Source organism: Cryptotermes secundus, unplaced genomic scaffold, assembly GCF_002891405.2.
Source record: "Cryptotermes secundus unplaced genomic scaffold, Csec_1.0 scaffold206, whole genome shotgun sequence".
Classification (NCBI taxonomy): Eukaryota; Metazoa; Arthropoda; class Insecta; order Blattodea; family Kalotermitidae; genus Cryptotermes; species Cryptotermes secundus.
In genome coordinates this window covers 157,859-175,521 of record NW_019734313.1, presented here as the reverse complement: position 1 = coordinate 175,521, position 17,663 = coordinate 157,859, and the positions used below count along the sequence as shown (strand labels likewise).

Here is a 17,663-nt window from a genome sequence, read left to right as displayed (position 1 = left end):
GACAACCGCCATATTGCTGCGATGTGTATTTGGCTTGCGGTTGTGTAAATAAGTGTGTGTGAATCTACTGTGGACATTGTCGAAGATACAGTGTTTCCTAATTTATCACTGAGTATTGAATTCATATGGATTATGTGGGCGTTGTTATTATTCCGGGTAGGTGACATTTGGAGGAGTAAATTTACTCCTCAACTGAGATTATTTTTGGGAGTAGGTCCCATTTCGACAGCCTAATATGGCTGACAATTTAAGTCAAAAATTAGGTAAATCTAGCGAGAAAACTAAATATAGCAACGCAGTTAACCGTACTACTAGTGAAACAATGCGTCTGGGGGAGCCTGAAAAAGCAGTGAATCATCCTACGTCTCTTATATCGGCAACACCCAATCAGAGGAAGAAGACACCATCTTTTCAAATAACAAGTGTGACTGTTGGTTCTCGTACTAGTAACGACGGAGGTGATGATTCGGCAGATGATTTGGACGAATCCCATACAGATGATATGTCTGATGTCATAGACAATTCAAGAATTACTGATATTGAAAATGAAACTCCCAGTTATTCAGAAGATACATTTTCGAAAGAGGATGTGTTTTTCAATGCCTCTACAACATCTCTTGGAACAGCCCCTGTAATTCCGACGAGTTCTCAGTATGGCCTTGCAATAGTTGCTTCCGAGGGTGGAGGTAATGTTATCAATGCTACAGTTGCTTGTGCAAACACTATTTCAGGTAATGAAGTTCATGTAAGTGTGACTGATGCAGGAAACGTTATTAACATAGTAGGTAGTGTAAAACCTAACGAAACAGAAATGAGGGACGTTCATGCTCATCATGCAGGGCGCAACGAGCGTTTCAAGGTAGTGAAAATAGAGAGCACAGAACCTTTCAAACGAGGACGATGGTTGTGCATGGACTACTTGGATCACACAATGCTTCAGCAGCAATCACAGCAAGCAGTGATCAATGTAGTGAGATCAACTGACTTGAGTGATAATACTACAGCAGGATCAGCTCAATATGTGGGACCAGATAGTGGTGTTGTCCTCACTGATGGTCCCCTGACTCTTCAAAGTATGGACGATCCAATTATAAATGCTGAACAGTCGCAGCTGAAGTCGTCTGCCATGACAATACAAGAACAGCATCAGGTAATGGGGGTTGCTCAGCACCAGGTGACTATGGCAGGCCTTGCATCAGGCCAGAGTGCAACTGGGTCAAGTAATTTCCCATCTGTTTCTCCAGGACAGACCTTACAGCAGGTGCAACAACCTGGACCAGTGCAGCCACCACAGCAACATGTGTCTGTAACATCACAGCCCCATCAAGGTCTGCAGCAGCAAGCATTGCCACAGCCACTTTCACAGAGCATGCAGCAAGGTGTTAGTCAACAGCAGATGCAGCAGCAGTCACAGGGCATGTCTGTAGCACAAGTTTTACAGCAACAGCAGCAGCATCATGCACAGAGCATGTCACAGGTTCCTGTCCAGCAAAATGTGGCAGCTGGAGCACCACAGCAGCCACAACCTGTTGCACAGCATCAAAGCTTACCACCACAACAAATCCAACAAGTAATGGCTGCTGCAAATTTGCAACAAATGCAGCAACAGCAAGGCTTAATGCCACAGCAAACTCAGAAGCCTTTTCCACCACAGCAGAATGCGGGACAACAGCAAATGTCTTCACAGTCAGTTCCCCAAGGTATGATACCTGCCCAGCCGTCTCAGTCGCAACAACATATCATATCTCAGTCAGGTCAGTCACAAGGGCAGTATTACAACATGCCTTCTACCACGCAATTAGGGAGTGTCCCCATTTCACAGGGACAGTCAGGCATTCAAATGGTGTCCCAGCAGCCCCATACTTCCATTACTGCTCAGACACAAACAATGCAGACTTCCACGCCAAATCAGATACCATCTGGAATAACAGCTTCACAGCTGCAGCAACCACAGACAGGAACATCCATGCCACTACAGCCTGTGACACATCATCAGATACAACCAGTCACTTCCCAGAATCAGTCTATGCAGCCTATTGGTCAGCCTTCAGTACCACAGCAAGTACCGTCACAGACTTCTCAACAGCATAATATTCAGCAGTATGCACAACAGTCATTGCAACAGGTACAGCAAACGCAACAGCCGGTTCCACAGTCACAGCAGGCAGTGGTGCAACCACAGCAAGCAATGCAGCAGCCACAGAAACCGATGTCACAGCAAGTAATGCAGCAGCCGCAGCCTCAGCAGACATTACAGCAGTCACAACAGTCAATTCAGCCGCAAGTTATGCCACAGGCACCGCAGGCAGTACAACAACAAATGCATCATTCTGCAAATATGCAAAATGTCCAACAACAGCAACAGCAAATTCATGTTGGTAATCTCCCTGGCATTGCACAGCAGCCAGGCCCAGCGCCAATGCCAGCCATGGTTCAAGGACAGGGCATGATACCGGCATCACAGGGTCAGAATTTAATAACTGGACATCAGATGGCCATGGCTGGTGGGCAGCAAGTTCCACAGCAAGCACCACAAATGGTACCTGTGTCATCTAGTGTAGTGACAAATATTCCAGGCGCTTCCCAGACATTTTCACATATGCCAGTGAATCAAGTGCCCATTCAGACTTTCCCAACATTGGGACCGACCACTGTGTCATCACGGACCATACCAAGTTGCACAGGGACAAATTCAATGAGTGTTGGATTGGATGGAACAGTGGATCAAGGTGCAGGATTGGGAGCAGCAAATGTTATTGGTGGTGACCCGTCAGTAGCGTTACTGGAGTCACTGGTGGAGGTCACAACAAACGAGGACATTCAGCCAGGAGGTGTAACAGCTGGTGAGGATGCAGAAAGGTAAGACTTCTTGTTAACAGGTTTCAGAATTAAAGGCATGTCTTTATTGTTTGGCGACCAGTTTTATGTGTTGGGCAAGTTATAATCACCTGTAAATAAAGTACGGGTTAAGATGCTAAGTTAGGTTAGAATGGTCTAGGTGCTGAAGAATGTGGGTCAGTTCTTATAACTTTTTATGTGTTCCCAATTTGGTCACATTTTGCTTCGCTTCTCATGCTTGGGTATGCCAACGGTACAAGGAAGTTTCCAGAACCACCACACTTTTCCATTATGGATACAGGCATAAGTAAAACATGGAAACTGCAGATTGAGAGACAATATTGTGATATTTTCTTGTAGTTCTCGTAGAATAATGTAGTATAGCATTTGTTTTTGGGGAGTGTTGATACACTGATAAATAATATTATATGCAGATGCATGTGTGTATTCAGAATTAAAAATTGATCTTCCTCTTTTACAAAATTTAGACTGACTTGGTTTTGAAAATACAACAGTGAACTGAGGATATATACTAGACTGTCATTTCTTTGCCCCCTCCCCCCTTTTTTTCCATTTGTAGCTGATATTGTATGTCTGTGTTGATGCGTATTTTAGTTCGTCGTTGATATCCTACGTGTCTGACATGAGGAGTTTGTCATCGAGTTTGAACTGTTGTTTATTGTACATACTTGTTGCTTGAATTTCTTTCCTCTAGATTAAAACTGGTGAAGGTAATAAGGTAAGGTAAAGCTATCCATTTAAGAGGCTCTAAAGGCCCATAGGGTTGTGAGATGTTGAGGCTCCCACATTTTCTCTAGACAACCGGCTCACAGATGGCGATTGGGTTGTCTGCCTTATGTGCAGGCTGCACTTTACCCCCCCAGAAATATTCCTGGTACTCATTTCTGTTAGAAGCTGAGTCAACTCCAGGGCCACAGTGTGGCTGGAAGGATTATCAATTGAAAAAATCGACCCATCTGATATATAAGGTTTCTTGCCTTCAGCTCATTGAGAGTGAGGCTTTTCACACTTCTGCAATGAGAGTAAATATAGTTAGATTTGTCCCACGCATGTCACAGTTATGTTTTCAGTAGTAAGACTACTCTTGACAATCTCAAAAATTCCTCAGGCTCCCTACACAGGAGACTGCGTGTTCAGTTTTCCAATTTGAAGGTTGCCCTGTTTTGAAGAAAGAGCTTCTACACCTGAATGTAAATTTAGATTTGCCAGGAATGTGTTCTTATCAGAGAGCAATTCAAGCTTCTGTTATAATCAGGATAAATTTAATTGTAATGTGTTAGGCAGTGCATTTATGTTTTTCTGCAGTGAGATCTTTGTGAGCTCCCATGTGAAATGCTCCTCCCATCAACTGAGGCCCCCAGAGCTTTTGGGTGCTACAGAAGTGATGCATGTACCAATAAAATAGTCTTATTACAGCAGATGCTCTTCACTGTTTCACATGCATTGTGGAAGTAGAGAAAACTGCCCTGCAGATATTTTCTTTCATTTCTTCTTTTGTGTGGAGGGTTTGATCTGAAACTTCTGCTGTCTGGTTTTCCTTGGATAACATTCACATCGGTCAAGCTCAGGAGGGTGCTGGCCACAGAATCTTCCTCCTGTGTGTGCCCTTGCTGTATGCGGAGGAGTGGAATCTGGCTGAAAGCATGCATACCAGTCAGCATTCTTGATTTGTTGCTGCTTGAAAAATGGAAGGAATGTCAGCACCACATATCTGTCAGAAGTAATTGTGTTTTCGAAAGAAAATGAGCCCAGTTATTCAATCTGTACTCCCACAGCTCTGTACTTCAGTTTTATAACCTCATATATTAGTTCTGAGTTATGTGAACTCCAGTAGCTGTTGGCTTGTAAACTGACCTCCCTGTGTGAGACCAAGCATCATTGGAAAAGAAAATCAGGTTTACCATCAGGAATTGACTAATGGACTAAAGATGGTTGCGGAGGACATTGGAGCTTTGCAGTGCAAACTCTAGACATTACTAGGATGATGAAATCAGGCACCAGAAGTTGAGCAGGATGGGTATAGCACACATAAGAGAGATCAGAAAACCTGAAGGGAAGAGACCATTTGGAAGACCTACTCATGGATGGGAAGATAAGATTGAAATGGATCTGAAGGAACTAGGGTGGAATGGTATTGGCAGGATCCACCTTACTTAAGTAGGGCCAAGTGACAAGGTCCTGTGAAGAAGGCTTGGTTTTCATAATAGGCAGAGAATTTCTTGAATAGCTGAGCAGCTGTTAGTTTCTCAGGAAGAACTGCATTCTGAAGTCAGTTAGTTGGTTAATGAGTTTAGTTGCATTTCACACATCGAGTACTGCTGTTGTAAATAGTTCAGGAAGTTTTGTGACAGTTTGTGCTGATTATTTTGAAATCCAGGTCTTAAGTGTAAGGTGTGTCAAGAATTTATGATGAAAATGTTCGATCATAGTGCCAGTTTAATCCATTTCCTTGCCAGTGAGCATTTTGACATTTCACTTTATAGCCTGCTTTCCTTACATTGAAAAAATAAAACTAGGCTTATGAGATCACTAACTAACTTACTCTCTTAAGGAGCTGAGTCCTTCTTGACGAGAAGCCAAATCTGCAGCTACTCAAGAATTTCCCAGCATTTTATGGAACCCGAAGGTTCATTACCATGTTTACAAGAGCGCTTGATTGGTCTCTTTCCTGAGCCAGATAAATCCAATCCATACCATCCCATCCTATCTCTCTAAGGTACTTTTTAATATTGTTCACCCACTTACGCCTTGGTCTTCCCAGTGGTCTCTTTCCTTCTGGCTTTCCCACCAATGTCCTATATGCATTCCTTGTCTCCCCCATTCGTGCTACATGCCTTACCCACCCCATCCTCCTTGACTTGATCATTCTAATTTTACAATACTTGGAGAAGAGTACAAGTTATGAAGCTCCTCATTATGCAGTTTTCTCCAACCTCCTGTCACTTCATCTCTCTTTGGTCCAAATATTCTCCTCAACACCCTGTTCTCAAACACCCTCAGTCTGTGTTCCTCCCTTAATGTCAGAGACCAAGTTTCACACCCATACAGAACTACCGGCAAAATTATATGTTTGTATATTCTAATTTTTGTGTTTTTGGACAGCAGACGAGAAGACAAAAGGTTCTGGACTGAATGGTAGCAAGCATTACCCGAGTTCAGTCGCCTCTTAGTTTCCTCCTGAATCAGGTTTTGGTTATCGTTGTTCCCAAATACCTGAACTGTGCCAAATTTTCAAAATGCCTGTTTTCTATCGTTATGTCATGATTTTGCCCTGCATTTTGTTGACAAGACAGCAACATATAGTTAGTTATCTCTGTGTTTACTTCTAGACCAACCTCCTTACTTGCATCAGTTAAAGTTTGTGTTTTTCTTTATGGTATCTATATTATCACCCAGTCGATTCACATCATCGGCATAGACCAACAGCTGATGTGTCCCGTTTAATTTCAGACCCACCTGGTTTCCCTGGTCCTTCCTAATGGCATATTTTAAAGCAAAGATGAAAAGGAGTGGCAATAAAGCATCACCTTGTCTTTAAATTCTTATCTATATGGACTTTACTATAAGTTTCCTTTAAACACATTTTAATCAGCTTAACTAGTTTCACTGGTATCCCAAATTCTATCAGAATATTCTACAATACTTCCCTCATAACTGAATCATACACTTTCTTGAAGTCTACAATTAGCTGATGTACTGTCTCATTGTACTCCCATTTTTTCTCCAATATCTGACGAATGCAAAAGATCTGATCTGTATTTGGTCTGTTATGTCGGAACCCACACTAATGATCCCCAATAATTTCATCTATATGTGGACTTAACCTTGAGAGAATAATATTGGATTAAATTTTGTATGAAGTTGATAGCAGTGATATCCCCCGACAATTACTACAGTCAGTTTTATCACCCTTCTTGTGAACTGGTACAATAATAGACACGATCAGGCAATTTTTACTTATGCCAAATAGAAGTAATTCCCTTTTGGATCTTAGAATGTAATATTTCGCATCCTGCTTGAACAAATTCTGCCAGAATTTGATCACTACCTGGCATTATATACCTTTTCAATTTTGCAGTAACACTTTCAACCTCAAAAAGGTTTAGGATCAAGTATTAATGGCTCAGCTGTTTGCATTTCTATCTGCCTAACATCACTGAACCGATATACATTCAATAACTGGGAGAAGTAGTTCCTCCACCTATTCAAAATGTTGTGGGAATCTGCAAGCAGATCACCATTCTCATCCTTCACTAAGTTACTGCTAGGCTGGTAACCCCTCTTAAAGTCATGTATTCCTCTATACAGGTCTCTCACTGTAAGCTCATCAATTTTGTCTTTCAGATATTCCCTCTTTTTGTTCCTGAAATGCCTGCTGGTTTCATGTCTTATATTGTTCAGATTATCCTTATTTATTTCTCTTGGTTCCTGTAACGATTGCAATTTGGCCTGCTTTCATTGGTTTAGTAATTCTGAGCATCCTTCATCGAACCATGGCTTATGGTTCTTTGGTTCATAATAATCTACACTCTCTTTGGCAGACATTATGATATTAACATCCACCTCAGTGTCCAAGTTTTCCAAAGCCGCGAACCTATTTGAGATTTCAACACGACACTGCTCTTTACCCTCTACCTCAATTAATTTCTTGAGATTGAACCTTTCCATATGAATTTTGTGCATTGTTTGTTTGCTCACTGCCAGTCTTTCCCCAAATTTTGCCATGACCAGGTAGTGGTCAGTATTGCAATCTGCTGTCCTGAATGATCGGACATCAAGTATGCTTGAGTACCGACTCCTGTCTATCAAAATATGGTCTATTTGATTGTGTATCATGCCATCAGATGGTGCCCAAGTAAATTTATGGATGTTAGGATGTGGGAACGTTGTACTTTTCACAGTAAAATTTTTTGATGTACTCTAACTCCATTATCATTACTAATTTCATGCAAACTCTCATTCCCAGTCTTTGGTTGGAAAATGTCTTCCCTCCCTACTTTGGCTTTGAAATCTCCTAACAAAATTTTCATAGGGTATTTCGGGAATTTATCAAATACATCTTCTAGTCATCATAGAATCTGTCCTTTATGTGATCAATTTTATATTCTGTTGAGGCGTGAACGTTCATAACAATGATATCACACCAGCGACCTTTTAGTATTATATATGATATCCTATCACCAAGGAACTCTGCCCTCCTAACTGCTGTTACGATTCTCCTAGGTACAAAAAAAAAAAAAGCTGTACCTAATTCCTGATTTTCATTCCTCTTTCCATAGAAAAATGTATTTTCGTCTGCTGTCGCGATGCCATCTCCATCCCATCTGACCTTCTGGACTCCTGCTAAATCTAACTTATATTTTAAGATTGTTTCTGCCACTGCCCAGAGCTAACCTACCCTATGCAAACTTCTAACATTCCAGATGCTAGTCAGTGCAAGTAAATGGCCCCACGAATCTTAAGAGAAGTCCGTGTATTTGTGTGTATGCCTGATAACTTGGAGATATTCGTCTGATATTCATATTGACAGTATTCTGTTGAATGCAGTACATAAGTTCCTAGACTTTCATCCTTCCTCCTTCTGGGTAAATACATTTCGTAACTTTTCCCAGACGCTTCGAAGGAGTGGGACGATGAACGCAAGTACCTAAAATTAGAACTGGTCTTGTTTCTCGTACTCACCATATTCTTTTTCTCAATCTCAGTTTTGTACCTCTGCTCTTACTGTGCTGGTGGCAGTTGCATACAGGCCTTGGCCCCCATATAGTTATTCCAGTACTTCTTAAAATGGGTAAAATGTAAAGGTATGCCTGTAACAGGCCCTGGAGGCCCATAGGGTTGTGAGACGTTGATGTTCCCACATTTTCTAGACAATCGGCTCATAGATGGCGGTGAGGTTGTCAGCCCTACGCGCCGGCCGTCCTTTACCCCCCAGAATATTCCTGGTACTCATTTCTGTTAGAGGCTGAGTCGACCCCAGGGCCATAGTGCGGCTGGAAGGATTAGGTCAATTGAAAAAGTCCAGTGACCTCATCAGGATTTGAGCCCGCGACCTTCCGGCTTGTAGCATAGTGCCTCAACCAACTACGCTATTACTGCTTAAAATGGGTGCACGAAATTGAGAAATGACATTGAACGAGCGGAAAAATACCAAAGAATGTGGTGCCGTTTAGAAGGCGAAAAGGGAACCGAGCAGGCTAGTCGAGAAATGCTTGGCTCGAATCTCTGCCGGGGCACCGGTTATCCTCACAGAAGCTTTTATTGGGTTTCCACAGCCCCACCTCCCATACAATTGCCGGGGTAGGCCACGATCGCTACCTTGAAGTCCTTTCCAGTTCGTTATTAATCAGTCAACCGACTGTTCGACGCTATGCAATCTATCGAGATACTATGAAATAATACAAAAAAAAAATAAAGGCGGAAATGACAAACACTTCACGCTGTCCTGTTTTAGCTAGGAATTATGAGTTTTTTTATATATGCATAATGGGGAGGTTATATGTCAATTTATACAGTTCATATCGAAATCTGCACTATTTCATTAACGGCTTTATTTGCAGTTTTCTTAAGTTCCCTTTTAATTTTTCCATTAGCACACTTTTCCCACCGCTTCAAAATGTCCGTTTTCTTCTTTAGAATCTCATACACTTTAGTTATACCGACGTTAAACATCTTCATGACTGCTTCGCAGACAATTTATCTCGCTCACACGCACGAACCACTATTACTCTTGTGTAAATATGAAGCACAACTCTTGTCTTTGTAGCCATGATGACAGCTGCTAGACTAAAGTAAAAATGTGGGCCTAGAGCCCTTACTGAGTAAAAGTTCCCGAAGGGACAAACAGTTCAGTTGAATTTCAGTGCAGGTAGCGCAGTGCCGTTAGAAGCTGAATTGAAAGATTTAGAGAAAACAAACTTATGTAGAATGTGTAGGATGCCTAAAATTCTTCTAGCGGTTCATTCCGGAAGACTGGAAATTTTCCGTATAAATGCTTATTTTGATTTGCGTTTCCGCGTTATACGGTTTCCGGTTAATGCAGGGCATTTAACATCTTTTCAGCCCCAAAGTCACGGGACCTGAAAATATTTCCATTTAAGACAAATTCCGTTTAATAAAGGGCCCGTTTAAGGCAGATTTTACTTTATTACAATGTACCTTTTTGCATTACGTTCAAATTTTGGTCCCTAGAAGTTGGAACATGTCAAGAAATGTTCATGTCGCATTACATTCTGTGAGTTTTACTTTAAACGTTCTCAGATACGACGTATATTTACCGAAATACAAGTAAAAATAATTTTCCTGTATGCAATGTTTCTTTTCCATTTTTTGTGCGAAGTAAATTTATATCTGCACTAAATGAACATCACAATCAGTGCAAGATCAAAAGAAACGCATCTTTAAAACATACAAGCCGGAAGGTTGTGCTTCGATTCCCCATGAGGTAAGTGGATGTTTCTGTTCACTTAATCCTTCCAGCCGCACTATGACCCTGGGGTCGACTCATCCTCTAACAGTAATCAGTACAAGGAATCTTCTGGGCCAAAGGCGGTCGGCTCATGAGGCTGACAGCCTCACTGCCATCTGTGAGCCGATTGTCTGGAGAAAATGTGGGAGACTCGACGTCTCACAAAGCTGTGAGCCTTCACGGCCTGTTATAGAACAGCTATACGTTTCATATAATCCAGACGGGAGTGTACTCCTACTCCAAAGCACTCGGTTCGTTCACTTTGCTGTAATTGGTATTCTGAATTCATTGACCGGTCAGTTTGGTGTTTGCAGAAATACGGGCACCTTGTGAATCCAGATTTCCTTAGAACTTCACTGACATTGCGTTGCCAATGCAGAAACACGCGAATAGTTCCAAATTCTTTGCCTCGTGTAGGTCCTCGTCGTGACCGATTAAAATGTGGCTTAAAGCAGGTTTTGGGTTTGAGAGTTAGATCTACACGTGGTCGTAAGCGTGCTCTCAAATTCATTTGTGGTAGTAAATGGTATTGGTACATTAATTTTTGCATTTTGCCTAAAAGTGGTCACTAGCATGATGGTAATACTGTTAATCCTGTGTTATTACTTTTTCCCCTGTCATTAGTACCAGCATATCGGCCACATGAATTTGTGAAGTGTAATCAACATAACACTGTTCAATGTAGTGTTAGTGTATTGTGAAGGTATAGATCTACTTTATGTAGAGAGAGTTGCCCTTGGCGAAAGTATCGCGTCACACAGGCGTTAAACAGAGGTCGAGATGAAGTTGTGCGAATTCTTGACCTCGGGACTAAGTGGACGTGAGTGGCCAGTTTCACTCTATGGACGCATTTCCAAAAGGAAAGAAGAATATTCGGTACCGTTGGTATAGGGGGCTGGGTGGGCCCCATAGCCTGTCGGGGCACGATAATGGCAAAAATGAAAAACGCTGTTTTTGGAAAATGGCTCCCAGGACATGTTTAGGTTTATGCCGATAACTGATGAGCCATTGTAACGCAACCTTTCCGACTTGTTGTGAGATGTTGCGCCTTCTCTTGTGTGCCATACGAGGGGCACAGTTAATACACGATGGAATTCACATTTAATTTAGCATCTTCTTGAGATAGGTTTTGTTTTAATTCGCTTAGTGAGGGGTGGATCACGCGGTAGCGTAGTTCGTTGAGGGGAAGGTCGCGGGTTCCAGTCCCGATGGGGTCATTGGATTTTTTTCAGTTGACCTAATCCTTCCAGCTTCACTAAGCCCTGGGGTTTACTCAGCCTCTAGCAGAAATGAGTACCAGGAATTAATTAAATAATTTTCCTGGGGAGTAAAGCGCGGCCGGCGCGTATGGCTGACAACCTTACCGCCATCTTTGAGCCGATTGTCTAGATAGTGTGGGACCCTCAACGTCTCACAACCCTATGGGCCTTCACGGTCTGGTACAGGGATAGCTATACTTTACTTACTTTTTTTTTTTTTTTACTTTTAGTGAAGGGTGGAGTCCAACTGGGTCCAATCGGCACGGCGGCCACTGATTGGCCTATTGTAGCCTGTCCCGGGTTATTATGATGATGGAGAATTTGGTGGAATGAAGATTGGCAGGGGAAACCGAAGTACTCGGAGAAAACCCGCCCCACCGCCACTTTGTCCAGCACAGATCTCACTTTACCAGACCCGGGCTCGAACCCGGGCCGCCGCGGTGGGAAGCCAGCGACTAACCGCTTGAGCTATGGCGCGGCCTTGAGATAGGCTTATACAAACAAATATTTCCATCTGATTGTGCCAGTAAATTTTGAAAAAAGAGGGAGAGTTACTGTAACTGTAGAGTAATTGTTACTTGCAGCAAGTTATTTTAAAAATTACAACGCAGAAAATGAATGGAATGTATGTCAGTGCAGTTGTTGCTTCGCCTCATGCAGCGGTTTGGCAAGTGGACACCAATTCATGAGGCTTCTCGTACTGCTGTGTAGGCCTACGTGACGGAATTATGACAATAACGGTATGGCGCCGGCGTGACGTCATCCGCTCCATCAGTCTATATGGAAAAACAAGTTCCTGTCACATTTCCAATCCGTATGTCTTGTTTCGTCAGCGTTATGTTTAGAGAATGTTTAAAATCCAACAATGAAGTGCAGTTCAGTCCAAGGGGTATCATCCTGGACTCGTACACAGATGAGCAGTGTTGGAATTCTAATCGAGTCAGAGAACTTCATTGCTTGCAATTGTGCATCTGATACAGATTAACATTACAGGTTTGGGAAGAGTTTGCATTAAATCTGTCCAGCGTAACCTAAAAGTCTCGAACCGTCCTCATGTTTGTAATTACTGACTTACAAGCAGCATTTCATGCCATCAGGCCGAAAGCTAAATATAGATTGTCTGCACTAGCCATGTTCTGTCACGCTCTGTAACATATGGCCTTAACGACAGCTGCATACATGGAACTGTATTGTTGCCGGCAACAGTTTCAGTTTGTTAAGAGTCACAACAGGCTTGGACAGTAATACTTACAATAGTAAGGACTGGGCTTAGATTCACAATCCAGCCACTTGACATGCATGTGAAAATGAGAACGTATGCAGGAACACAGATGTAATAAAGCTGAACAATATTCAGGCGAATACAGGAAATCAGTTTGCTAGGAGGGAGATATTTTACCAGCCATCAAGTCCCCCCCCCCTCTCACAGTAAGCAAGCAGCACATGCCAAGTCCCGTCGAATGACGCGATAATAGAATACATGCCGGTTGTGTTGCAGAGAACTGTAGACTTCGACACGAGGCCTTGTGCCGCATGGAAGGACTTCACACAGACTTGTCTTAAATGTATAAAATCCAGTAATGTCATGTCAAAAATTGTGAGTATCAGTAACGATAGAAGGACGGCTATATGCAGCTACTACAAAAAATGATGTAACATATAGCCCCTTTCTAACTATGGCCGCACACCGCTTACGGAACACAGCCTTTTACCGTGTTTGTGTGGACATTAGAATTGCAGCAGTAACGGAAGGAAAGAGACCAGCGCCTTTGGAGCAGCTGCTTCAAGTGCTCAGTGTAGGATAATCTTAATTATGCAGAAGGTCAGAATGAGAAACTCGTTCACGACCTCCCTCCCATCAGCCGCAGTCTCTGTGGCCCTGTATGAAGGTGATGCAGTAAATGACACCACCCTTTTAAGTAAGAAGTACGGCCTCTGCTTAATTACTCAAGCACCACGCCATTCAGTGGTGGCGGTGGCGGGGGTGGGGGTGTAGCTTCACCTCTGCAGTAGGTGGAGGTGAGTGGCCAGCTTCACACACCGGTCGACCTATTGGAATGGATGGTGAATGGACGTCAGATCCGGTCTGGACATCACTTGCCTCACCCGGGAATCCAACCCATCCTTCGAGGTATCCATTAAATATTTATTTTTAGGATACCGGAAGGCTTTGGGGGGGCACGCGGTAGCGCAGTTGGTTGAGGCGCTATGCTACAAGTCGGAAGGTCGCGGGATCGAATCCCGATGTCATTGGGTTTTTTCAGCTGACCTAATCCATCCAGCGGCACTATGGCGCTGGGGTCGACTCAGCCTCTATCAGAAATGAGTAGCAGGAATATTCTTGGAGTGCTCTTGGGGGTAAAGGGCGGCCGGTGCGTAGAGCTAACAACCTTACCGGCATCTATGAGCCGATTGTCTAGAAAATGTGGGACCCTCAACATCTCACAACCCTATGGGCCTCCACGACCTGTTACAGGGATAGTTTTACTTTACTAGAAGGCTTGTGATTTTTACCCTTGGTGTTCTTGCTACCCTAAATGAAGTCTCTCTGGTTAGAATATATTGAATTCTCGTTAAGAATGATTTGGTACTTCGTCGTTAGGAAGAAATCTTCGTTCAGTGTAAAATATTCTCCCCGGGCGTAAGAGAGCTCTTGCCCCACTCGTGTATGCACTTCTGTTTGCGAGCGAGACGCATACAGTGTAATGTATCTATTATTGTAGTCTGATTTTAACCAGAAATGGAATGTAACAAATTTAGCGGCTCCCGTGTTATGTGTGGATGCAGAAAGCAAACATGGCGATGCAAATGGACGTATTGTTACAAATTTTCTTTGCGCACGGGCCAGAACGAAACTTGATTACCAACAGCTGGTGGCCATACTTGAGAATCCACGATTTTGAACGAATGTTCGGCGAAATAAAGAGACTTTCATTTAGTATCAACAGTCAGTTCGACTGTCATGCATTGTTTGTACAACAACTTGACCTTGCCACGATGGAGACGATGAATGAATGGTGTGACGTCACAGTTGCTTGTAATTACAGCCAAGATAACGGGAACACATGTAGCGCGCTGGGAATGAACTCTTAGCTGTGTTTTTGTTTAGCAGTAGGTGTTGCAGTGGTGCATATAGGTCGGGCAGCCGGTACACTTCCCTTTACAGTTCCAAATAGAAGCGATCCTTTTCTTGAAGCTTAACGGATTATGTTGCCCTGACCAGTGACAGCACCACAGAAACGTCCGTTTGGTAGTAAATAACCTCAATACGCGAACGAGGTGTGTCGCCCAGGAATGACATATGCTTAACGATGTGAAGGTGTATTAGCCTGCATCGGTTCCTTAAGGGCAGGAGCCCGCTCAGATGTTCAGTTTCAACCCTTTTCTTTCGAAACGTCGTATGAACGTTACGACACTGGAGGTTACGCCGTCACCGTACATTTAATTTCCGCCAGTTGGTAGTAACAGCATGGCGGCGGACGCGCGAACTTGTAATATTGAAGCGACACTTACTTTATCATCCTGAAATGATTTTTGGCAACGAGTTTAGCGTAATTGTTTATGTAGAATGTAAAGTAGTGTGAACAGCATGGTGGCAGCTGCTATATGGCGATAACTAGCAAACCGTTGTTACTTTCAGACATGGTGGCGATGGGAAAGTTTTATGTTATATCCAGTAAAATTATGGCGTACAGAATCTCTGTTTAAGTAGTAAGTTCGTCAGAAAAATGAAATAACGGCAGTGGTAGGCTGATGTATATGTCGGGCTGGAAGTCTGTGCAGTATGTTCTGCCCTGTCCCTTTATGTAGTTATTTCATTAACAGATCTCACATTTCTGTTTTGTGCACCTGTCCTGTCTGCCCTCCTTTGTGTTGCCTTGCAGATACAGTAGAACTTGGTTATAACGTCATCAAAGGGACCTAAAAATAGTGTCGTTATAAACGAATGTCGTTGTAACCGAAATGGGCACTTCCACAGTAGCCTTATGTTAGTCACGTAAAAATCTACCAAAAACCGAGTTAAAATGTTGCATTTTTTAGTGAAATACGTAGTTAAGTACAGACTAACGTAACATTAACGTGGAATTGCCCAAATGTGTAATATCAAAGACATATTACAGCGCTTTTCACTGACAATACACACAATATTTCACGAATCACTTTAACTTTCTCTTCAATGCTTAAAACTTTCCTTTTCATTGCCATGTTTTCGCTACTGCACTTCTCTGGGTTTAGGCAGGAACACTATAGGGTAAGTAGACAATGTGAGGTCCTGTTAGACGAGATTCTAGGAAAGGAATGCAGTTAACAACCTGCCGCGTCCTCTTGCACTATTCACGCAGTCCCACCCCACACCCTTGTTTTCGCATAAAACCCACGCTCCTCTTGCAGCCCGCGGTCGTATTCTTCCAGGACAGTCACGTCAGCAAGTAGAGAAAGTGAGGGTGGGCAGACACATCGAACTTTCCCACGATATCAGAGAAATTCAGGAATGAAAATGACGTTACATACGAGGTTGATGCATTTGTGCATGTCGTACTAAGCAAGGTATAAAAACAGTTGCTTTATGAGGAATTAGTTCGTACCATTGAATATTTGACGCAATAGACAAGGTGTCGCAGAAACCGATGTTGCTATAACCAAGTTTTACTGTATTTCTTCATCCGTTCAGGTGAATTACAACGATTCTTCAGGGAGCTGGACACCGGTTTCCCACCACGGAGGCCCGAGTTCAGTCCCATGCAGCCCAGGTGGGATTTGTGGTGGACGAAGTGCCACTTTTCCCTGAATACTCAGATTCCGCCACTGTCCATATCCTATCACCCACCTACCAGCCAGCCCGCTGTCACAAACGCTGTCTGTATTTGATGATTTACCCGGCAGAGTACGTTAAGTTTATGAAGTTTATACTGGCATTCGTAATGAAATCCGTGATGTATTTGCAGAACCCCTGGGATCCCGTCCGATAGGAAAGCAAACCACCGCAGACTTTGTACTCTTTATTTTCCCACTGTGAATAATAGCAACATGCGGGAACGCCGCTGTCTTTACAACTGACAGAATAGCATAGAAGCCTGAACTTAAGTTCATTTTATTGTAGAATGTGAAACAACATGACAGTCACGCGGATTGTGTGTTTGGTTTTCGATTTCATGCGGTGCTGCCTAAGGCACGAAGTGTCTTCGCCTGCTCGAACAGTGGGTTCGAATCCCACTGAAGGCATGGATGCGTGCTTTTTCCTGCATTTTTGTTGTACTCGTATTGTGTAGGTAGCGGCCTTGCGACGGCCTGATTCCGTCCAGGTAGTGCTGCCAACTGTAAGGTCCATACTTTTCAGATGAAATTTTCAAATTGGCATAGACCACAGTGCCTAATTCGTCAAAGGAAGATCATTTCATGATGATAAGAAGTAGATCATTGTAGTTAAGAATGTGTATTTTGTGTGGCGATAGATCCTAAGTAAAAGTAAAAAAAGTAAATGTATCCCTGTTACAGGCCGTGGAGGCCAATTGGGTTGTGAGATGTTGAGGATGCCACATTTTCTAGACAATCGGCCGATAGATGGCTGTAAGGTTGTCAGCCCTACGCGCCGGCCGCACTTTACCCCCAAGAATATTCCAAGAATATTCCTGGTACTCATTTCTGTTAGAGGCTGAGTCGACTCCAGGGCCATAGTGCGCCTGGAAGGATTAGGTAAATTGAAAAAAATCCAATGACCTCATCCGGACTTGAACCCGCGACCTTCCGGCTTGTAGCATAGTGCCTCAACCAACTACGCTACCGCGTGCCTCCCAGATCATAAGTATATACACACATTGTGTAAGATTGTGTATGACATATTTCTTTAACAGTTACAAATATGGCGACATTGCAATTTTTTTAAGTTATATCTGGCAGATCAAGGTTAGGTGTGTCCCTTGTCACTACAGCATGGCGCGTCCTCAGGTTGTCGATGGAGATGGCCTCCAGATATGGAGGATAGCTACGAATATATTGAATAAGCAGTCGCGGACAGCTGACAAGGGGTGATTCTCCATCTTGGGTGTTGGGCGTGAGGCTAACAATTCACCGTAAAA

At 43.1% G+C, this 17,663-nt stretch overlaps 1 protein-coding gene across 2 annotated transcripts in view; it reads left to right on the top strand.

The window, feature by feature from the left end:
- Positions 1-4: 4 nt before the first annotated feature.
- Positions 5-17,663, top strand: part of LOC111868510 (protein bunched, class 2/F/G isoform) — a 151,100-nt gene continuing 133,441 nt past the window's right edge. Inside the window, exon 1 of one of the 2 annotated variants that reach the window (XM_023859200.1) lies at positions 5-2,859. In XM_023859200.1, the coding sequence (XP_023714968.1) occupies positions 236-2,859 (2,624 nt within the window). In that variant the 5' untranslated portion in view covers positions 5-235. The remainder of the gene's footprint in view (positions 2,860-17,663) is intronic. The other variant, XM_023859201.1, reaches the window with a different exon arrangement.